At 46.9% G+C, this 23612-nt stretch overlaps 1 protein-coding gene across 2 annotated transcripts; it reads left to right on the forward strand.

The window, feature by feature from the left end:
* Positions 1–3727: 3727 nt before the first annotated feature.
* LOC144119113 (uncharacterized) lies at positions 3728–23365 on the forward strand. 2 transcript variants are annotated; one of them, XM_077651826.1, is made up of 4 exons: positions 3728–4276; positions 6048–6066; positions 21673–21739; positions 22727–23365. In XM_077651826.1, exons 1-4 carry the CDS (start codon positions 4112–4114, stop codon positions 22992–22994), a joined length of 519 nt encoding a protein of 172 aa, XP_077507952.1. In that variant the 5' UTR covers positions 3728–4111; the 3' UTR covers positions 22995–23365. The 2 variants fall into 2 exon arrangements, 1 of the variants encoding a protein (XP_077507952.1); XR_013312264.1 differs by lacking the exons at positions 3728–4276; positions 6048–6066 and having other exon boundaries at positions 21642–21739; positions 22690–22846.
* Positions 23366–23612: the final 247 nt, after the last annotated feature.

The raw sequence follows: 23612 nt of genomic DNA on the forward strand, positions 1-23612 counted from the left end.
CGAACCGCGCTCGTAAGGGAAGGAAAATGAAATAAAAATTGGTTTTAAGGAAAAGAAATTTCACGTCCCATATATCTCGGTGGACACACGAATCGCTCCATAAGGAATGGAATGTGATATAAAGTTGGTTTTAAGGAATGGAAATGACGCCTGCTTAACATTGCACCATTCCCTTTCCTCCCAAAACAATTTCTTTTTCGATTTGGCTTTCTGAAACTATCTCCAGGGTTTCCGCTTCGTTTGGAAACGGATTTCGTTCAATATCTCCGCATACAACGATCAATAATACAGTTGTATATATCACCGAAGCTTTATTGAAGATGTACTGTCTTTAATGACCACCTTTATTGTAGTTTCGAAGAAAGCAATACATTTAAGAAATAAAAAAATGTATACGCGTGTGCCAGCATGGCTATCTATGGAGACCGCAAGTCGGTCGACCGAAAGCGTAGCTACAGAGATGCGGCTTTTCGCTTTCGACCAGTTCGAACCTCACCGCGGCGGCTGCGTTTTTATGGAGGAAAAACGCTAAGGCGCCCGTGTGCTGTGCGATGTCAGCGCACGTTAAAGATCACCAGGCGGTCGAAATTATTCCGGAGCCCTACACTACGGCACCCCTTTCTTCCTTTCTTCTTTCACTCCCTCCTTTGTCCCTTCCCTTACGGCGCGGTTCCGGTGTCCAACGATATATGAGACAGATACTGCGCCATTTCCTTTCCTTCAAAAACCAATTATCATTATTGTTATTATTATTATTATTTCGACCAGGTTTAACCAGAGCTAAACCAACCGCAATTTTGTTGCGAAAGCAACGCTAAGCCAGCCAGCGAGCCATTTCGGCTCGTCGCGCACTTCAGCCGTATGCCGTGGCGGACAAACCACCTTGAGCAGCCGTTGCCTAGCAACACCGCAGCTGCGCTGTAACAGATGGCGCTTCCGTCGCCTCTCGCTGCACCAGATGTACTCTCTGCTGGGGTAGAGGGCGAGGGGGGGTCGACTCGCGTGAGGTATATATATATATATATATATATATATATATATATATATATATATATATATATATATATATATATATATATATATATATATATATATATGTGTGTGTGTGTGTGTGTGTGTGTGTGCGTGCGGTTCGCCTTAGTGTATTGTAGCAGGATTACCTGCAACGTGATTTAATATCTGTGTCCTTGGATCCAAGATATTAAACATATTTTTCGAATATGGCGGAGTGCTAGATGCACTCTGGTAATCGGTCCGCCCGGAATTGCACTGATTCCCGTACCGGCATTTGGCCTAAAGGCCTATCAGTGCGGCCCTTTTTATTTCTATCTTTCCTCTCCTATCTTTTAATACTCCTACTTTCGGCACGTGGCAGCGAGCGTGGATCCACTTGAGCCAGTAGGCAGGCATGTGCGCTTTCCTTTCGATCTCATTATGATACATCGTTCTGGCGCACGAAAAACACGGACGAAGGAAGAACAGACACACAATCGTCTGTTCTTCCTTCGTCCGTGTTTTTCGTGCGCCAGAACGATGTATCATAATGCGACTGTGAACCAACTAGCCCAGCTGTCTACGCTTACCTTTCGATCTTCCTGGTAGCAGCAGAATTAGTGTATTGCAGCCGTTAAGCCTGGACTCCATGTACGCGGAAACTCACGCGAACGCGAAGGCGACGGCGGCAAGCGACGATCGACGCCGTCGCGCGAAGCAAAATGCATGTGTAGCTTGCCGCGTCGCCCAGATCTGCATCCACAGAAAATTTCGCTCGTCGCCCGGAAGTCCCCCACGCGACTGGCCAATCAGAGCCCCACAAAGCCGTTTCCGGTTTGCCCATGGTTTCTCACGGGTACATCTCACGAAACCAGCGCGCCGTCTTGGTCATCGCCAGCGTTGAGAAAGTGGTTGGTTTTGTAGCTGAGAGGCAGACCCGCATGATTTACATAATCTACTTGTTGAGTGCGGAGGGCTAACCGCATTTGGAGCGGACTACGCGAGCGGGCGTACTGCAGGGAGAGATGCGTGTCGGGCCGTGGGTACCGGCGCTCGATCCACCGTGCCGCTGCACTCCAACTGTATATACGTGCATGAACACTCGCGGCGTGCATTATTGGTATATTATAGTTTGTTCACTTACAATCAGATTGCAGTGACAGTTTATGGGATTGTTTTTACTAAGTCGGAGGGCACAGTCACCGAACGAAAGCACACTTCCCCGTGAATCCGTGACATGACTTCGTCTCCGCAAGCACGCCGTTGGTTATCTCCACTGCCACTACACCGCTGCCGTGTAGAAAATATAGGCACACACAAAATTTTGAGAGAGAGAACAGGTACGGGCGTGTTTCTGAGCTTGAGTGCTCCAAGCACGGAGTCCGCTGCGCAAGTCGGAGGTGCGCGTCGCCTGCCGCCTTCGCTTGCATGGAGGTTGCCCACAAGCCACGGAGATAGCGTCGCCGTGCCGCCTTTTCGCGTCGCTTGCTCTTTCGCGCTTATGGAGTCCAGGCTTTATGAAAGGCGCGAAAGGGACGCAAAAACGACAGAACGAAGCGAGGAAGAGCCAACACGCTCAAGAGACGCCAAAAGAACGCGCCGCACGACTCGAGAAGCGTCGTAACGAAAATGCGGCTAGACGAAGTCGTGCCACGTCCCGGAGTGACTCTTAAACTGCGGAAGAGACCGCTTTGAGTTCTCGAGAGTACCGGAATGAGACGGTGCGTAGACGACGTGCTGAGGGAACGAAGCTTTCGCAATTCAACTAGGGTTAACCACAGGTAAATCAGAGCCAATTCTTTTCTTTCGCTTCCATCTTCCCTTTCCTTACGGTGCGGTTGGGGTATCCACCGAGATGTGGGACGATTAGTGCATCAGTTCCTCTCTTCAAAAATTATCTGTGGTTTAGCTCCTGCTGAACCTGGTTAGAGCGCGAAGGCAGCGCTGCATTGGGCAAGTAGACGCGGCTTGGCGTCGGTAAGGTTGAGAAAATTGAAAATCGATTTTAAGGAAAGGAAATACGCAGTAACTGTCCCACATATTTCGGTGGGCACCCGAAACGCAACGGAGGGAGTGAAAAAAGAAATTAAGAAAGAGGTGCCGTAGTGGTCGTCTCCGCGATATCTTTAAGGAACGGACAGAAGGTACGTTCGGACCAGCCCCTAGGGAATCGATTCTTTACCAGTAAGGGGTCTGTACGGGATCACCCTTGAAATATTTTTTTCGTCTCATATAAGTTGCTTCCATCCATCCATCCTTGCAAATAGTAGTAGTAGGTGTTTAATGTGAAATAAAAACAAAAAGGAAGGTAAAAGGTTTTTGTTAAATGCGACATCTGCCATCACTATGGCGGCGGCCCTGAGCTGGGGCAGCGAAAATAAAGGATAGAAGGTAGTTTGGAGAGTGAAATGATAGAAGTGAGGAGACAGTAAGAAAGGATACACGGAACGGTGATAAATACACTATTTGCATAATACATTTGTCCAAGTTGCGCGTGTGGATAGTTGATAAAGGAAAGGAAAAACACACGCGCACAACACTGCACACAACAGCTTGGGTGCGGTGCCCAGCTGATAAATGTATCCTTCAAAGTTAGAAAATTGATTTTTTGGGGGAGGGAAATGGCGCAGTATCTGTCTCGCATATCGGCCGAGACCTGAACCGCGCCTTAAAAAAAGTGATAAAGGAAGGACCGATCGTTAAGCCCCAACTCGATGAACACTTCCGAGGCGTACACGCGAAGCGCCTACGCGCCTAGCGGCGCGCCGCGACGGACGTCGAAAGCGGTGCGAATCTCCATGGCCAGTTGCTGGCGCGCGCTTGTGCTCGCGTATCGCTCGCGCTGCCGTATCGTTTCTAGACTGCATAGGCTAAAATCGGCCGAAACTTTTCGACTGCCACTTGAAGCGTTTAGCTTTTTAAAGCGGCAGGAGAAGTAAATCTATTTATATACTGAATTGTAGTTTGCACAATAGGTTTTTATGCAAACGCGCACACATCGCCTCGCAGTTTTCTTCGGTGTTTATCGTAATCTGCAGCACCATCGACATAGCATCGGTTGGATCCCAGTTCAGCTCTTTGGTATTGCGCTCCCCTCCAAGCATCATTATTTGCAATAATGCCAGCGATGTGTGCACGAAGACGAGTTTTACTGCTTGTGATAAGAACAGCCCTTCAGCTCATTGTGAGGAGGAGGCAGGAGCGTCGCCAGCGGAGGAGGCACCGCTGGTGGGTTCGGCCCGCGTTCGTGGCGCGCAGGCAAGAAGGCCGATATCACCCTACGGTAAGTATCTTCGTTTCCTCTGTAAATGTAAAAGGTCGGTGTAGAGTATTGAAAAGACATTTAGCGCAACAGTTCGGCGGCTTAGTGGTTAAAACATCCGACCCCTATGCCGTAGGCGCGCTGTTCGGTCGCCAGTGCCGCCGGGTACCCACTATGATACACTGGGTACAGAGATCCTTTCCCCCTGTTCTGGTGGTAGGCTTCTCTGCATTAATCTGCTTGGAAAATGTGCCTTTGACTGCACCTTGTGCAAAGAAGAATGCTTTGTCCCGTGGGGCTATATCATCAATGGTTTCATTGCGTCTACACTGTGCAGTCACTTATAGGTCCCGTAACGACAGCGGACGTGATCTAGCTAACAGGTTAAAGCCACGCAACAGCAAATATTGCTACATTTTGTGGTACTGTGCAGTGGTACGTGCGGACGGAATTCCAGCAGCAGGTACATTGTCGGCTGTGCACTGTGAGAAAGAAAAGTTCGCCGCTGTTGCAGCTGTGTCCAAAATGAACAGCAACTGCCACTCTGTGACAACGAACCCAAACTGAAACAAACATAACTGCTTGGAATTGAGGTGTAATGGTTAAGAAAAAAAAGCCAGCTACCAATACGCCATCATACATGTTTTAATGTTCTGTAGTGGTGTCCACACATACCGTTAACATAAGAAGTGACATTCAACAGCGGGAGTGGGTGGGAGGGGTTTGTGCCAAAAAGGAATGGAGGCTTTGGTGCAGGTGGAACTGCAGTGTCGGTAGTTGCTGTTTGATGGGACTAAAATAGCAGTCATGTTCGATCTGAACTGAATGCTAGGCACTTAGTGCATATATATATACACTCTTGAAAGCGTTGGATGATAGTTTGCCTCCAAGTGAAGCGTTGAGAGTATATATATATATATATATATATATATATATATATATATATATATATATATATATATATATATATATATACTCCCTGTCTTTCCCTCCTCCTCTTTATCTATCTATCTGAAAGCATTGAGTACCACTTGGAGGCCAACTATCATCCACCGTTGGAGATGTGAAGCAACTCGGATGAAGTACGCTCCAAAGTTCTTCGTTGCCAACAGAGATACATAAAAAAGGCAAAGGAGTTTCACGTCAGCGTATTCTAACATTGGCAACTGACGAATAAGCGCGGTCTTCGAAAGTTGGGGCTCCTCTCGGTAGTCTCTGGGGCACATCGCTATTGCAAAACAGTGTCAGGAGAACCAAGGGGCATGAAAAATTGGCTGCTTCTGCACTGCTCGTGCAGAAGTGTAGTGCCTGCATCGCAGAGACTCTTTGAGACTCATCGCAACTTTGAAATAATAAAGCTAGTGAGGCAGAAGGGCAGCACTGACATTGACAAGATGCAGCTTTGAAAAAACATCAATAACTCAGCTGGCATAAATAGTATGCACACGCTGTCAGGTCGTCAGGCCACAACTTTCACTTGTGCAATCAATGTCCCTTGAATGCTTCTTGTAGTGAAGAATTCAAGAAGTAAGCTTTTCTCCAATCAGAAGAAACTTAGCAATTCAAGGCCCTTTGGACTTTAATAGCATCGTGATATCTCCACTGTGCGGCTTAAATGAAAATCTTTGACCCTGAAGACTTTTCACAGACACTGTACACAACAAGGCTGATTCATTCAGTCACAGAAACCACCCACAATAGTTGTGTTGTAATAGCGCATCACAGTGTATTGCAGTCATGCTGTCTGGTTTTTACTTGTTCGCATAACAAACCACATATTTTCCCTCTACAGATGCGTCGCATGCGTGAAGGTGACCATGAATTTTTCCGAAAGTTTTTCCGGATGACTCATCCCCAGGATTATAGACCATGCGCCTCGAAAAACAGGTCGCGCCATCTCGCGACAGCCGGCGGCGCGGCGGCGCGTAACTCAAAGGCGACGAAAAATAAAAATTGATATTTCGTCGCGCATAACAGTTAGAAATTAGCTCTCTCGCCTAGATGTTAAATGCATCTTAAAGTTTCATTTAGTCGAGTTTCTTCGATTTAGCTTACATATTGCGGTTGCCATGAGCAATGATCTATGACAGCATGGAGCCTATGGCGAGGTCCTGAAAAATACCCCACTTGACTTCAATTTATCGCTCACTACAGCCCTACTTTAAAATATATCGACAAGCTCTAGCAGGTTCACGTAGGGTAATGTCCTACCTTTAAGGAAGTATAAGGTATTTTACATTTCAATGGCGTAAAAGTCTTCCTGCGCTATTTCACTATTGATCATGCATCATCAGCTTTTTTCATGAAACGTGTGGCGCCCTCTCTCGGTGCGTTGGAAAGGCACACGTCCCCGCTCGCGGCCGGGCTCGAGTGGCGGAGGCGGCTCGATTCCGGCCGTGCCCTGCTACAGTGTCCCTGCTTTGGTAGGTTGCTTTGGGAGGTTGAGCCTGCCGTACGAATGCGCAGTTTTATCAAAAGTGCCCCCATCGGAGGGAGGCTATGGCCATGAGCTGCTACATAAAATGCTACAAGAAAGCGTGTGCCTTCTATGAGGTATATAGAGGAAATTATAAGAAGACTCTTTCGCTTGACAGGTACATTTTTCATTAAGCGCGTGCAGTGACCACACCGGCATAGGTGATAGTGGAATTGCGTACGCAATAACAGTGCCAAGCAATGAAGCTTCTAGGTACTTTCGTTCAAGCAGTGAAAATTGTAATTCCCGGACGCTCATACTTAGAGCTCACTCACCGATACTTGTATGTGGTTCTTGCACTGTGCATTCAAAATTGTAAAATCGTGTCTTAATGTCTACATTTCAACACTCATGTTATTAGCCTCAATAGCAGAAAGCTATTCCAATCTTTTGTCGATGTGGTGCAAGTGCAGCAAGGATGCGTTGAAGTGAATGTTGCATGTGTTGCACATAAGAGGCGGCAAACCTGATGCTGCGTTTTATGCCAGTAGGTTATTTGTCCTATGTAACAATTAGTAGTGTGGTAGTTCACATTTTTGTCTAGGTTGGTAAAGTGCTTCTCACGCTTCGATCGTTCGCCGTCGAGAAGGGGTTTACCATTGCTGTAATCGATGCTAGTTTCGGCAATTCTGTCAAAGATGTACGTGAAGGATGAACCGCTAACGAAGACTTCATAGAGTGGCATGCTGGGAACTATTCTGAAGAGTGTGCCATCAGTTCGGCAAGCCAGTAACTACGCCGTTACCCAGAGCAGCAATCAAGAGTTAAACTCTAGTTAAATGTTCTTGATTATAATTTAAATCTGCTAAGAAATGAACAGAAGTTATTGTCGGATAACACGATGTTTACAAGATTACTGGTTTTCTCTAGTACGGTGACTCGGCGCTCCACCCAACCCCTTTGTGCAATGCGCCGCTAGCGCGATTCATTAGCGACAGGACGCTACATGCTCGCGGCCCTGAATATGCAGTGAATTTACCGTGTTGCGAATATGTGCAACAATACCCATAAGCACTTTCGCACGAGTGGCGCGAACAAATTTTTTTTTTGCATAAGTTCCAACCTACCCTCGTTTTTTTTTTCTGCCGCTCTCCTATCTACTTTTCGCTATCCTCTCTCTTTGCTTTTAATTCCACCGGTTGCAGTTCCAGTGCTTGAGGGATTAGATAGCAATCGCTGGGCTGGCAACATTTTTTAGCTTCCTTTTTGTATTCTCGTAAGTTGTTGTTGCCTCTGAAGCTGTTGGCAAACTTCTACTTCTTGGATGTGTGACTCCCGGGGAGTTAGCGCGGCTTTTTAAGCGCACAAACCGCGGGAGTCAGAAGAGGGAGTCGTTTCCACGGAACGATCCAGCGACTTTTAAATGTGCCATGCATCTCCATGTTCCTGGTGCTGGCTCCCTTCCCCTGTCGAGCGGGCGAAGAGAATTTCAAGCCGTGGAGAGAAGGGGTTGGGGGGCGATGAAAGAACAACTTAAACCGCGAAGAAAAGTTCGGGGAACCTGAAATAGCTTCAAGCCATGAAGAAAAGAGCCACCGAGAGCCCGGCGATCCTTCCATTGTTATAAACCGGACCCCCCTTCCAACGCGTACACGAGCGCCCGCGCGCTGATGCCGACATCTAGCACGGACGCCTCACCTAGGCTTGCTGGCGTCTCCTGCAGTGCGCATGCGCAGACCGGTTTCGGCTTACGCTAAGAGCGCGGACGCTGAGCGCGTACGCCCAGGAAGGGCCATTCGAGTTGGCGCCTCTAGGCCTTTTTTGGGGTGGGATGACTGTCTTTGAAGTGGCACAGGAGGCCTCCGATAATGATGTCCGGCTTGTGTGTAGTTTGCATCCCTTCCTTTCTGAGAACACTGGCCACGGTTTCGCAGACACCCTTTACGTACTAACTGCATACGCGTTTTTGCCACCAGCGTGTCCTTAGCATAAGCATATCGAGTTGTTTTCGTTGCATCCTTTTCAGTTTTAGATGATACATCGAGTGAAGAATCTTGGGTATCCATTGCCTAGAAATGTTTTCTTTTGCTGATGATGAGTTTTAATGGCGCACTGGCAACCTCGCACCAAGCGCAATGGGTTGAAGTGTTTTCTTCAACACAATGTTAGGTGGAAGACCATTTTCCGAGCACTTCAACTCAAAGAAACCAAGCGCCAGGCTTTGAGAAAACTTCTACCCATTGGAAATCAGTGGGTACACGGCGACACTGCGGAACGAATCACACACCGTCCTTGAGCCGCATGCTCAAAGCGATGTGTCATTGCTGTTGTCGCTGATTTTAAAACAAATATGCAAGAATTGGGAATCGTCTTAACCAAAACTTGCTTGAATTCCACCCTACCCTTAGGGCACAATTTTCAGCACTGTTCCTCCCAAAAAGGCTACGGGAACAAGACGCACAACACGCAGCATCAAACGGATGAAGAACGTGGAGAGGCGGTAACGGAAAGGGCCAAGGATGATTTGAGCAGGTGCATAGGTACGGAGAAATTCTTTTTCAAGAGCTACACGGCAGCCTGTAGTAGAATGGTAAGAGGGAGGAAGAAAAGGACTGTGGGGAGGGGTCTCCTGCTGTTCCTTTTACCTGCCTTTCTTGTTTTTTCTCCTTTTACTTTTCCTCGAATCGTGGAACGCAGTCCATGGTTGCTTTTTGGATGCGGTATGTTTCTGTTCTCTATGGTGCGAAGCACGAGCTGCACGACATAGTCGGCACCTCTGCGAAAACGGCCCGGAAAGGTCATGGACGCACTCTTGCCTCCAGGCTGTTACAAAAAAAAAAACTTACAACCGCTAATGTGTCAGTCCTGGCAAAGGGTTTTCTCCACACGCAGACAAAAATCTCCCAAAAAAGACATCAGAATTTCTGCAGAAGATTCTTTACTGCCTTCCGCCAAACTAAGTAATTCCACCAGCCTTGTTAAAAGCACAGCGCATGGCACAGGTAGACAGTGCCACCAAAATCAATTTCGGACGAGTTAGTGTGGTTACGCCAGTTGCAACTAGGAGTGCTAGCACTTCGGTTTTCAGTGCTGTTTCAGTGTTCGGTTCCGTTGCGCATAGATGCAGCTGATGAAGACGACGATATCCAAAATACAGCGCAAGAGATTGGTATTTTATGACGCAGAATGTTCGGCTGCGGCGGTGTGGCAGTCGACGGCGGCAAAAAAGCGCTCCGCTGCCGCCGACGCCGGCGAATCGCCCGGAAAAACACTCCATGCGGGCCACGCTTAACGCAGTAACCAGCAAAACGTATGCGTTCTCGCCGCCTCGGGTTCGAAACTCACTCGCGGCCGTAAAACATTTTCGATTATTTTATTTCAGGTCAAGTAAATTTCAGACATACAAAGAGGCCACGTCGAAATCCAAAATTGAAGCCTCAGTGCTGCAATGAAAAATGCCTTTGTTCGCTTCTCCGCGGGTTCGACTCCCATTCGTGGATATTTGTGATTGCCTTTTCTTCCTCTTTTTTTCTATGCTCGGGACGAAGTGGACATACATAGGCAAGAGATAATTTTTCTAGGCTCTCAACGTCCGGATTAGTGCTTGCGCACTTATAGCTGCCGATGGAATAATTTTAGACAGCCCGAATGACAGCTCAAAGAAAGCATTTGTAGAAATTCGCGTACCGGGCATGGCTACGACTTGAGGTGAGAACGTATCTATAGCATGAATGATTAGAGCTGCATTGATAGAGCATGCTGCTAGCGGTGGTGAAAAGGAAGAAGCGGATGGTTTGAGCGGCCGTCGCCCCTCACGCTCTCCTAACAACGTACCTTAATTCCCTGATCCTTATGAACGATAGATATATATGATGTATTCCTAGTTGTAACGAGGCTAGGTGTAACGAGGCTTGTTGTAAATCTAGTTTTGACGAGGCTGAAAACGAAGCAAGCGAAGTTTCTTTTCGAGCTGAACGATTCGCGGATGAGTTGTCGTCACGTATGATGCTATCGAAATGAACTGCTTACGTAGCGGCGACATTTTTCTTATTTTAAAGTACTATAATTTACCTATTACTGAGCGTAGTTCATTTGGACGTGGTTGCATCTGAGCTCTGACAACCTGAATGTGTTCAGCGGAAAAAGGAAAAACAAATTATTAGAGCTTTCAGTATATTTGAGTTTCTTGCAGGAATGTTTCGACTCAGAGAGTAAAAAAAAACTATGTTATCACGACGTGAATTTTATTTGATCAAGAGCCGACTAAAATTACCTGTTGCAGTTGAAATGATTTCATCTGTAAGAGTGAAGACTCGGAGCGGGTGGTAGGCCCTTGGGGAAGAATTACATCTCCAGTTAGCATCAGCAAGCAAGCCATTTAAATATATTGAAATAGTTCATAGTAACCGTTTTGATCACAGGTGGGTACTGGGAAGGAAACCAATAAAAGGAAGCGTTTTTCGCTTCTTTCAGATTTAGTAGGAATGTACGCGTATACTAAACCGTAAGCACCGACCAGAGAGACATGTAACCAGTAACGTTTTATGGTTCTTACGTTTTCCGCTTCGGTTCTATTTTATGCATTATTTGGGCTTGGTATTTGTTATTGCGCGTTTCTCTTAGTTTTATGGCACGGCTGTGCCTTGAAGTTTCTACTTTATCACCGCGCTTTTCTTTGGCGCGCCGGGCATCTTCCCGGGCGTTTGCTAGGAGCATGCTTTGTTTGAGTCGTTTATTGTTCGTAACTATTTCTTTTTGTCTTCTTAATGCTGCATATTCACAGGCTAAGTGTACTTAGCTGTGACGGTTACGGGTATTCTCATGTGTGCATAACTTTAACCGAAAGTTTGTCTTTATGTTGATTTGTATCTGCTGAGCTGTTGATTTTCTGTTAATCGTCCATGACTCCCATGATTTTTATGGAAAAGCCTAATGTCTATACGGCACTCTTGTAATAAAAGGAAGTTGGTGCTGCATGTGTGTGGTGTAGTCTTCGCTGCAGCATGTCTCTCCACGATGGCGAAGCTGTAGGACTGGAAGATATATTTGCAGCATGTGTAGAATTATTTGGTGATCCTAAACATCTTCACAAAAACAGCGCGTACGAAAGTGCGGATCGCAAGGGCACGCTGCATGCTATGATCCCGTCAATATAGTTGTTTGAAAATACACAGACATACTATCGGTTAGCAAAAGACAAAAACCAACGCAAATTTGGCTGCGGCACAATGAAAGACATTTAAAACTAAAAAAAAACCTCTCATTTACGGCAAACGTTATCACGACTGCGGCTTTCAAAACCACTGAAGGATTTCTGTGCTAGGACAGGCTTAGTTAGGCTTTTTTCTGGGCGCTGTACAAAGTGACACTGAAAGGCACGCACTAACGGTGCTACTGTTCCCTAGTCAAAGGTGATTCGGCCAAGTCCGGGAAATCAGCTTCGAAGGCGCAGCAAAGGTGTCTGCATTGGTGGAAGGGGTGGGTGGACAATTTTCAATTCTCAGAAAATAAGAATGGTTTAGCCGGGGCGAACACATGTGCATGGAAGAAACACACGCCAGAAGTGGAAACGTTTTGCATTCCATACGTGAAAGGCGTGATCGAGACGCTGGCACGCATTCTCGGTAAAGAAGGGTGCTAACAACGCACAGTCTATTGAGTGGCTTTACGACTACCACCATCGGACGCCTTCTCCCCCCCCCCCCCCACCCCAAACGGCCGTCACCCAAAAGAAAGGGCCCAAGAGGTTGTATACCAAATGTCCTGCTCGGTCTTCCCGGAATCGTACATAGGGGAAACGAAGAACTTCGCCGAAATAATGAGGCAACACAAAGCGGACGTCCGACAAATGAACCGTGACTGCAGCGCTGCGGCCGAACACTGCGAGGCATGCGACCACCGAATGGACGTTGACGGCACTAATGTACTGGAAACCGAAGCTAACCCGCACAGCAGGCTTCTACTTGAGTCGTGGCACATCCAACAGACAGGGAAGAATGTTAATCGCTCCCTGGGGACACTTCCCGCTTCTTACATCCATGGTTTGCAGCCACTGACCCGGATGTCTTCAACACGAGGGCTTAAAAAGCCGAGGTTCGAACCATCCGAGGATTTGTCGGCAGCCGGGCGCCGAGATGCGCCGATTTCCCTGTTAATCCCCGTCAGCAGGAAGCGTGCATGGCGAGGCAAGCGGGCGTAGACCGGCGAAGGCAAAGACCGAGCCAGAGGAGCCAAGACGTTTTCCCGAAACCGCCCGCCCCCCTTCGCTCGTCTAAGGAAACCACCGCAGTGATAGCGTAGCATAGCGCATGGTCAGCGCGGACGCGGCAAGCAGACGCCGCGTCTAAGCCGCGACGGCGTCGAAGTCAGAGGATGGGGCATACCAACGGGTCCCGAGAAGCGGGCCTGCTTAACGAAACGCTGAAGCGTGTTCAGAGGCAGCAACGACAGGCTGGCGCCTCTTTCCAGATTTTGCGGGGACGCCAGTCAACAGTCGTCCCGAAGACGAGTAGTCTACTACTCGCAGCGGTAGCGATCGGTTGAATATCGGTAATTGGCGTAAAGCTGGGAGCCGCATGGGAATGTTTTGATGTATTTTCATATGTTTCTCTTTTTACTTTTTAAGGGAGAGAGTTTGAGTAATACTGTGGAAGAATGGGGCGTGGCACGTAAACCTGTTGGCCCAAGCATTTCGAGGGTTCATTCCCGGAATTACATTTTCTTATAGCAATTTAGATGTGCTGTGTATTTCAGGGAGAGGGTTTGAACCTTGCCGAAATTGGAGGGCGTGCCATGAAGTTTGTAAACCAATGATGGGTTAGTTTGCTGTTGATTGGGCGATGCAAGAGGTGGGCCGGGTTTCTAGGTCTTTAAAACCAGGGTCTGGAGCCATGGGAGATCGTTCTGAGCTAGATTTAGATCCCTTGCGTCTTCGGCGGTGCCAATGAAGGAAAATTTTCCCTTAGCCAGTTCCATGTAACCGCCATCGCCCCCCATACACCTTGCCCTCGTCTCTCGCATCCTTTAAGCTCCTCAGGACCTGGCTGTCTCGCTACTGTCTGTCATCAGCTGCATCTGGTTAGCCAGTTCCCTGCGTCCATTGACTTTCTTCTGCTGAAGTTTTGATGTACCACCTGGTCAAGAGAGTCATTGCCAAAACGGTAAGTAACAACCTTCCCAAGCCATTTCTTTAAGCACCTCGGTCCATGTTACGTTTTGTGTTTGTTTGCATGTCCCGATTACACAATTCAGGGCGGTCTGTAGAGCTTGTTGGCAACTTTTTTTTAATTCCTACAGCATGACAAGCGTAGAGCTTACATGCGTGTGCAATCACTGTGGATTTGGTTTGTGTGGAAGGAATGTCACGGAAATTCAGTGTGGGGACATCGTTTCGATTAAAGAAGATAAGAGGCTTAGGCAGAATTCGACAAAACCACTAGGTTGCGAACCAAACGCGCTCGAGGCCACAAGCACGCTTTGGTGTTTTGGGGAAAGGAAATGGCGCAGTATCTGTCTCGCATATCGGCGGACACCTGAACCGCGCCGTAAGGGAAGGAATAAAGGGGGGAGTGAAAGAAGAAAGGAAGAAAGAGGTGCCGTAGTGGAGGGCTCCGGAATAATTTCGACCACCTGGGGATCTTTAACGTGCGCTGACATCGCACAGCACACGGGCGCCTTAGCGTTTTTCCTCCATAAAAACGCAGCCGCCGCGGTCGGGTTCGAACCCGGGAACTCCGGCTCAGTAGTCGAGCGCCCTAACCACTGAGCCACCGCGGCGGGTAATGATCTGGGAACAAGAACAAACAAAGGACGCGTCTTCGTTTGGAGCTATCCACGAGGGCCACGATTAAACATTAATTCTTTCGCATTCCATGATTTCACAAGCAGTCTTCAGTGTCCTCAAAATTTCTTCATTTTTTTTCTGACATATAACTGCGAATTTGTAAAGATAATACTTGTACATAGTTCCTGACCACTCTCCCTCCTGTAGTTTATGGCTATAGTTATTTCATTTCTCTAATCTGCCATATATCCCTTTATTTGCGCTGCCCCAGCTCAGGTGCTCGCAGCAGGAAAAATCTTTCCCTTCTTTTCTTTTTATTATTTGGATAAAATCACCGCTACTACTACTACATAGAATTGGCACCCATCACAGTTAGCATTCAACATTGCACATGCGACACGTGACACGCCGCCGCGGTGGCTAATTGGTTATGGCGCTCGGCTGCTGGCCCGAAAGATGCGGGTTCGATCCCGGCCTCGCCGGTCGAATTTCGATGCAGGTGAAATTCGAGAGCCCCATGTACTATGCGTTGTCGATGCATGTTAAAGAACCCCAGGTGGTCGAAATTTCCCAAGCCCTTCACTACGGCGTCTCTCATAGCCTGAGTCGGTTTGGGGCGTTAAACCCTCATAAAACAACGACCATAAAAAATGTACACAACGATCATTCGTTCATGTTTATAGCATGCAAACAGCTTAAGGCCCTTGCTTACATGGTGCTAATTGCGGTTTACGTAGTGCTCTCATATTTTATTAGGCAAAATTACAACATTTGGCCAGAAAAAAGCAGTACAGGGAGACGTCGGAGCAAATGTATTATTATTGTAGTATATAGTAATGTATTATTGTAGTATGTAACAATGTATTATTATTGTAGTATTGTAGTAAATGTAGTATTATTATGCAAGGCACTGCAGATAATTTAGCGAAGCCTAAAGCGATAACATGCAAAGGTCCGAATAATGCAGAAATACAGCAGGCGCCTTCTGCTGGACATAATATTTCTGAAGTACGTAATTAACAAGTAGCGCTATCTGTCTTGTTATTCATAACTTTAGCTCAACATTTTCAACATAAATGTAGACCAAGTGAGGACTTTATTTACTAATGTACGCATGCCAGTGTTACCGGATACGTTGTCATTCACAAGTAGACATGATGCAAAGCATGCAAGGCGAGCGAATTAAAGAGGAATCGCTCGTGGGCGGTGTAAAACGGTATAGCATACCTACTGACAGAGGAGTGAAGCGGCAAGATTTGACACATAAAAAAAAAACCTGCAGCTGGTTCGCTTTCCCATCTCGAGGAATAAAAATAAGCGCACAACAATATGTTTGGATAGAACAGATGACAACCTAAACCTTGCAAGTGCAGAATATTTGCAGCGCGCGCATTTGTTTCTTCAAGCTTTCCTTAGCATTAGCTGAGCGACTCTGAATACCAGGTGTTACCTGGAAGACGTTTCAAAAATATGCGTTTTGACTTTAAAATATGGCTTTTACGGCACAGTATTACCAGTGTGAATTGTTTCCGGTGAATCGTTTTAACTATTCAGCTGGTTAACTAGATTTTAATAATTAACTTTTAACAATTGCAGATAGGCGCTTAGTCGTAATTTTAGATTTGTAGCCGGTAGTTAGTAATAGCCATATAAGTTTTTAGAATTTCCAAAACATGGTTACCTTTGGCCATATGGATCGACAAAATTTGGCTGTTTCTACTAGTTACGCGCACTTGAAAGGTTTCTTTGCTTGCATGCTTTCGAAAGCGCGTGTATTTTGGCGCTAACTGGTTCTTGAAAATTGGCTTTTGAGGAGAGGAAATGACAAAGTAACTGTCCCGCCTATCTCGGCGGACACCCGAATTGCACCGTAAGGGAAGAGATGAAGGAGGGAGTTAAAGAAGAAAGGAACAAATAGGTGCCGTTGTGGAGGGCTCCAGAATAATTTCGACCAACTAGGGATCTTCAAAGCGCAGTGATATTGCACAGCGCATGGGTGCCTTTTGCGTTTCGCCTCCATAGAAGTGCAGCCGCTGCGGTTGAGTGCCAACCCGGGTACTCCGGCTCAGTAGATGAGCACCTTAACCACTGAGCCATCGCATGATGTAGCCAAATTTTGTGGAGCCACTGCGATGAGGGTAATCGCGTTTTCGAAATTCTAAAAACTGATACGGATATTAGTAACCTACCTCTAACTGCAGCTTGGCGCCTAAATAATAGTTAAAAGTTAATATCAGAATTAGTAAACCAGCTTCCTCCCGGTTTACTGCCTGTTAACTACTGGGTAACTACCGGTTAGCTACAGTTTGCGGGCACTGGTATACTATGCCGCAAAATTCATATTTTAAAAGCGAAAGCTTTTCCTCCTTTCGTCGGAGCGATTTCGCCGTCACCTCACGTTTGATCTTGAACGTCCTTGCTGCGCCGCTGCCATAGCAACCCAGCAAGTGACTTCGCCGCGCCGCCAAGCCTAGTCTTCGCCGTCTCTGCGCAGGGGCTCCACAGCCGTGCAGCGGCTGCTGCCTGACCACGTTATCTAGCCGAGTATCAGCTCGATAAAAAAATATTAGCTGTTGCTCAACTACTGCTGAACCTTGTTAGAGAGCGAGAGCTGTGATGTATCGTGCAAGCAGACGCGGCTTAGCGTCTGTAGCGTTGAGTGCGTTCCGCACACTGGATGAGCAGTGCGCCCAACCTGCCACCCTGGCAGGTGGCATTTGAATTAATGGCTGATCGCGAGAGGTTGGTCAGGCTGCGGCCTATTGCTGCAGTGCCGCGTGTCTGCCACAACGTTGTCAGCGCTAATGCATGCAGCCCACATCTTTCTCTCACCACCATCACGTACCTCAAAGCGCTATTGAGGCGCCCACTTACACAGGTGGCCAGTTATATGCGCCCTTCCTTTCCACAAAATCACCAAGAAAGTTGTCAACGCCAACACCAATGAACACAATGAACGCCGACGACTTTCGCTTTGTTAGCTGAGCTAATCCGAGAAAGCTTAATTTTGATGATGACTTAGTCTTCTCTGTAACACCTGGTATGTGTTACTGCTGTTATCTGTATAAGAGAGCCCAGAAAAATTCAAACCTTTTTCTTTTGCATTTGTTTATTGATGTTTGAAAAAATGTTGTTAGCTTGCATATAAATAAGCTGCGAGGAATATAAACTTTAGAGGTGTCTTGATCACGTTTTCTTTAGGTTTTTAGGTTTTCATTGACTAAAGTGTGTTAGAGAAATTGGTAAAATTGCACAGTAGGAGGCCCCAAAGCGCGGCAGTCAGGGAGACTTCCTATAACAAAATGTCTCCGCAATTGGTATACCGCCAGTTTTCACTCGGACTCACAAAAGGGACGACGAAAGGCGCGAGTGGACTACCTGCGCCGCACACACCGACAGGCACGAAATGCTGTATACGTCGACGCAGCCATGTACCCCAATTCCACGAACGCGGTGGCGGTAGTTTTGGACACCAACTTCAAGGAAATCGCCAGCGCCTCTCTACGCAACTGCTCTCCCACAGTAGCAGAAACGGCCGCAATCGGTCTCGCCATCCAGCACGGCGATACCACGTGAAACGGACTAAAAATTGTTACAGACTCCCAGTCGGCGTGTCGGCTCTTCCTCACTGGCAGACTTCCACACTCCATCGCTCCCATTCTGACTACCCCACATGTTAAAAATTCCACATGCAAGCACCAAATAACTTGGGCTCCTGGGCACGAGGGGCTCGAGGGAAACGAGGCCGCGGACAGTCTAGCTCGAGATACACCAACCGAGCGACTAACCTCCCCGACGTCACCCCTCTTCCCTCTATGTACGGCGAACGCCTCCTCCTTCTCTGAACGCAAAGGCAAGTCTATCCCCCACCACACTCGAAGCTAACGGCGGCACAGGCGAGGGGCTGGAGACAACTACAGACGAACACCTTCCCAAACCTACACAAATACCATATCATGTTTCCCGATAGATACGACGGAATCTGCCCCTGGTGTGGCGGAATTCCAACAACATACCATGTAACATGGGGCTGCTCCGGTAGCAAGCCCCCCGAACTAGACAAACATCAATCCGAGGAACAGTGGGAGTCTGCCCTGCTCAGCTCCGATTTGGTGACCCAGCGTAGCCTGATATCCCAAGCAAGAGCAACTGCGGTGGACATTGGGGTCCTGAAATAAGGACACCACCCAAAATCTGTTTTTTCCCGCCTCTTTATCCTACCTTTCTATGAATAAATGTTTTCTACTACTACTACTACTACCGCCAATCTTGAACACTCGACTTCCAAACTTAGTGATGATGCCAGAGACAAAGCATTTTTCATAAATATATTTTTTCGCGCTAAGCGGGCAGCCTGAGTCCAGTAAGGTAGATAACGCGGTCAAGATTTTGAGCAAACCCTTCAATACCCAGTAACTTAAGTCCTCTAAGGCACTCATTTCGTCACAAATGGATATGTTAACATTTGCATAAATTACCATTCAAGTTCATTGGCTCTTCATTTCGTAGTGACATATCTTTCCTTTGTCTTTTCTTTGGTTCACTTGTGCTTCGTTTTGTCGTTCCTCGGCGTGTGTGAGTTTTCTTGCGCTAAATGTTTCACCATGCCATCTTTTTTTTACAGAGCAAGGAATACCTTATAAAATGGAAAGGATATTCCAAGTGGCGTTGCTCCGTTGAACCAAGAAAAAATCTGAACGGCGCCTGTCTCCGGGAATTTAAGCACCCAAGCAAGCCATCGCCACAACGACTGGAAGCTGCTGCTGAGGAATTAATTTACGCTGTGCAAAAGAAACTTTCCAACAGCCGTCGATCCAGCGGGCTTGTCAAGGTGAACATAGACCTGGACATCTTTAGATGGGTTCTCAGTAGGAAAGGAAGGCCGCTCGAAAGGGGTTGGATTGTTTGCAATGAGTCAGACTTTTCAAAGCTGAATCTTCTTTTTGGGTGGCATACTCGAGAAACGAAACTTGGCAGTGTAGTGGCAATTGAGTTCCCAGTGCGTGTGAAGGCTGCTGTGACACGACAGAAAGCTTGCAAGCTCTTTCCAAACGGCTATCCTGTGGAAAGTCTGCAAATGTTCCTTGTGTCGAAGGTTGTTGCATGCAGAACCTAACCCACAGAAATAGTGAGCCTTCCGCCTTTCACATATATGTTGCCAGCAAACGTTTTGGAACTTTGTTTTTTTTTCGATATAGTATTGATTCTTGCATTTCAATTTGCGTTGTTTAGAATTTCTTAAAAATGAGTTCGGGAGCTTTGCGCTTAGAGATTTCTGAATGTGCAATTTCATTTACATTGACAAATAAGACAGTTCTGGAAATCTTTAGCAACAAAACGGTTTTAGAGAAATCTTATTTTGAGACAATAACATCTTTTATTCCACTTGGCATGTCCATCCCAGAGAGTTTAAAGGTTGCAGTAGAGACAAGATTTAGAAGCCTCTGCTCCTCGGTAGATACTCAGTACAGAAAAATTAATGGCCGAGCAAAAGAGGGGTTCCTTAAAAAAGAGCGCCATGTAAAAATTCCCTTCGATAAGAAAAGTTCTGTTCAAAATTTAAATAACAGTATCAAGGACATCATTATTCAAGCTTTACAAGAAGAAGTGAAGCGAATGGAGGGTGTATCAGAACGGTCTCTTTCTGAACTGCGTAAGTCTATTCAGGATTTTGAGGCAAAATGCCTTCAGCTGCAAAAAGAAAACAAAAGCCTGTCGTCACATGCAAAAAACTGCCGCTTGCTCAACAACTGCGGAAAAAGGGTCGGGGAAGGTTCGAAAAGCACCGTTAGAAGAAAGTGAAGGAAAATAATGTTGCCGGCCGTGGCAATTGCTATCTAATATCTTAACCACCCGAGCTGCAGCCGGCGGAGGAGAAAGGGAAATGATATCGAGGAGAAATATAAAGGGGAGCGATAGCAAGGAAGCACAGGATCGAGTATTCGGGTGTGGCTCAATCCCCGGTCCGCTTTCGAAGGGGGATGCCATTCACATACCTGGCTTAATATCTCATATGGGCCCTTGAGGCTTGGGTGTTACGCGTATTTTTGAAAGTATGGCGGAGTGCTTGGCGTAACGCACTCTGGCACAGGTCAGCCCGGTATTGCACTGCCTCCGGGATTAGCCCGTGGCCTACGCGCTTTTCTTCTGTCTCTTTACTCCCATCTTTCACCTCCTACTATCAGCACGCAGGCAGCTGGGCGTGGCTCCGCATTGAGCCAGTAAGCAAGCCCGTGCTTTTCCTTTCGTCCTTCTGTCGACAACTCAACTAAACTCGAAAAAAGGAAGCACAGGGGCTCGAGCTGGGTTTGGTTATCGTCGCCTTCATCAACTTCCATTCGGGCGGCGTGAACTGATCAGCTTGGCTGGCCATTGCATTAGAGCAGCACGCCATCGCCGCAGCCGAACACCACGCTGCAAGCTTTCTCCTTCACAGCTCGTCAGTAGACATAATTGTTGTCCGTAATTTTTTTCCCCGTTGCGAAAAAACTTGACAATTATGGTGAGTCAGGTTATAACTGCAACCTCTTTCGAAAAAATAAAAACACTGACGTGTAAACAAATGCGCAACAAAAGGTTCTTACTGATGCTTATACGGTCGCTAGTTCTGTTCTGTCACCAGTCATCAGATTTTCTGTACAGCAAAACACCATTTACCATGAAGACACAGACCGTCCCACGGGGAGAAGTTGGGTGCAGCGCTAAAAAAATTCTATTCCACGCATTATGCTCTGGACTCACTGAGTGATAGCTGGGCCTTGGCACAATTCTGGAACGTTTAGCCATATCTTGTGTGATGTGCATATATACCGCCAGTAGTTTTTGACAAATGGCCCCTCAAAGTCGGACAAAGACGGGACGTGTACACCGCTTCAACCCCAACCCGACTTCTTTCTTTTCTTGCACCGCAGTAAAGGAACAGACTAGGGGAGCCGCACAGTCAGCCCGTTTCGAAAGCGCTGGGTGGAAAAAAGAAACAGAAACGCGAAGGGTGCCCCCCTCCCGAGGAGCTTGGCTTGAGGGGAGGACACACAAAGCGGACAATGGGCGAAGCTTACTAGCGTCTCTCTCTCAAACCGGGAGGAAGAATGTAAGAGAAGGAGGAGGAGCTCAACTTCATGCGGCCCGTGGTGGCGGCGTTGTGAACTAGGAGCGGATGAACCAGAATCCTGGCCATGCCAGTGCTGTTTGACGAAGTGCTGGGATTTGTTTTGCCAGACCTCACACGGCAGCATGTTGTGAGAGAGCCCCTGGAGCCAGGCGAGCGACTGGCAATAGCATTGAGGTTTGTAAAGCTTGAGTTCTACATTCTGAGAAGAAGCATTTCGACACATAGTTGTGTGATAGTTTGGCGAAATGCACATGCTACCCTTTAAGCCTTGTAATGGTCCTCTCAAAAAATAAAAAATGAAAGGGCTCGCCGAGAGAGACCGGAGCACCTGTTGCTTACAGAGCTGAAACCAATTAAGGCAAATGAAACAGTGCTAAATGCTCAAAAACATATTCTGAAAAATGCGAAGAAAAAAAAAGGCCAGATAAAAGCAATAAGTCACAACTGGAGAAACCAGAACAAAAACAAAATGGTTAAGACGTGGCCAAAAGAGTAGGGAACCCCTAGCAATGCAGGTGCACAGCACAGGAAGGCCGAGTTGTAGCACCCGAGGACTTCAAAAGAAAAGAAAGCAAGCAAATGCAGCCAAGGACAGTCCGAATTTGATGAAAGTGAATGAAGCTAGTGAAAGCGATTTTGTGAGGCTTGCGCAACAGATTGACGCCTCATTACGCATAATGTGCTTAGGCAATCAAAAGCACGGCCTCTGTTCTTTCTTTGGGGTAAAGGAATTGTCTATACTCATGAATCCCATAGCCTCTGTCAGGCACATGATCAAGCATATATTCCTGACCAAAATCTCTCGCGCATCGTAATTTCACACTGTGGCATAAATGTTACTATTTTGGTGTCACATTTTAAGCATATTCTAGAGCCAAAAGAAAGATGCCAAACAGTGCAACTTCATTCAAAAGTAAATTCATTAAAAACTTAAAGCAGCTTGACGCACAGGTCAATCTGCTGATTCTTGTTCACGCGCTTCATCATTTTAGCCATTGAAAGACAAAATTGGTCGCACTCGTCATGTCCGTCACAGGTCTGCAGTGCATCTGCGAGTTTTCCGACGTGTTCAACCAGAGCATCATCAGCACATTCTCTTCTCCTCTTTCGCTTGTTCTGTCTAGGCGCTGATGACTGCAGCACTGATGCCTCTTGTTCCAGCAAGCCAACAGGTGCCTGGAGGGATGGCACCGACTGGCTCGACGCAGGTGACTCGTGGCGTGACGGCAGCGACTCGTGGCGTGATGGCAGTGGCTCGTCAGTCACCACCTCGTGCACGAGTGACGCCTGTGATGCGCAGTCCAGGCGCCACTCCTCCAACTCAATGATGGTCTCTGATGGCTCTGGGGCACTGTTGTGCTGGTACGCCGGCGTACTGCTTGCCCCTGGCACGATATTTGGACCTGGCTCCCTTAATTGCTGCCTGTAGTTTCCTGACGTCCTGTATATGAGAGTGTACATGTATATGCACCATGAAGTTGCGTGTTTCAAGTCACTTTTTGCAAGAATGTTTCGATATACGTTTAACGAGTGTTTTTACATTCATTCATCATTTTCAAGTCATGCAATGATATTTGCAGAACGGACTGACCCTATTCTGGCTCATGACAGCTGTACATACTGTGGCATCCTCATATGCTGTTCTCTCGTGTGTCTTGCATACCATTTTTTGAGCATACTGTCTTGTTTATCCTAGCTTTTTTGCATTTTTATCTTGTAAAGTCCTGTATACATTATTGTAAAATTTTTAAACTGCTCTAAGCCATTTGCCTACTTATGTGCCCAAATTTTTTGTTTCGTGCACTGCACCGCTTCATCTTTTGGCTGCTTTTGCTATGCATCACTACTACTGACCTCTTCGTGAAGACTACCATAATAGTAGTATAAAGGTCACAGTGTTTGTGCTACCCTCTGAGGTTTTCGTGAGCAGTTAATGCAACAAAAGTGCTGCCATTTTTCAACTGCTTGGTTGCAGGAAGACGTTCCTGTCAACTGGAAGTTATATGAAACAAAATCTGATACATGTGAGCTACATATGCGTAGTGGT

Source organism: Amblyomma americanum, chromosome 2, assembly GCF_052857255.1.
Source record: "Amblyomma americanum isolate KBUSLIRL-KWMA chromosome 2, ASM5285725v1, whole genome shotgun sequence".
NCBI classification, from domain to species: domain Eukaryota; kingdom Metazoa; phylum Arthropoda; class Arachnida; order Ixodida; family Ixodidae; genus Amblyomma; species Amblyomma americanum.

What these genes read in the sequence shown, in the direction of transcription:
- LOC144119113 (XM_077651826.1), top strand. Translation starts at nt 4,112, where the DNA reads ATGCCAGCGATGTGTGCACGAAGACGAGTTTTACTGCTTGTGATAAGA. An exon ending in CGACTGGCAATAGCATTGAG is followed by an intron (nt 21,740 to 22,726) that starts GTTTGTAAAGCT and finishes CTCTTGTTCCAG; the next exon opens with CAAGCCAACAGGTGCCTGGA.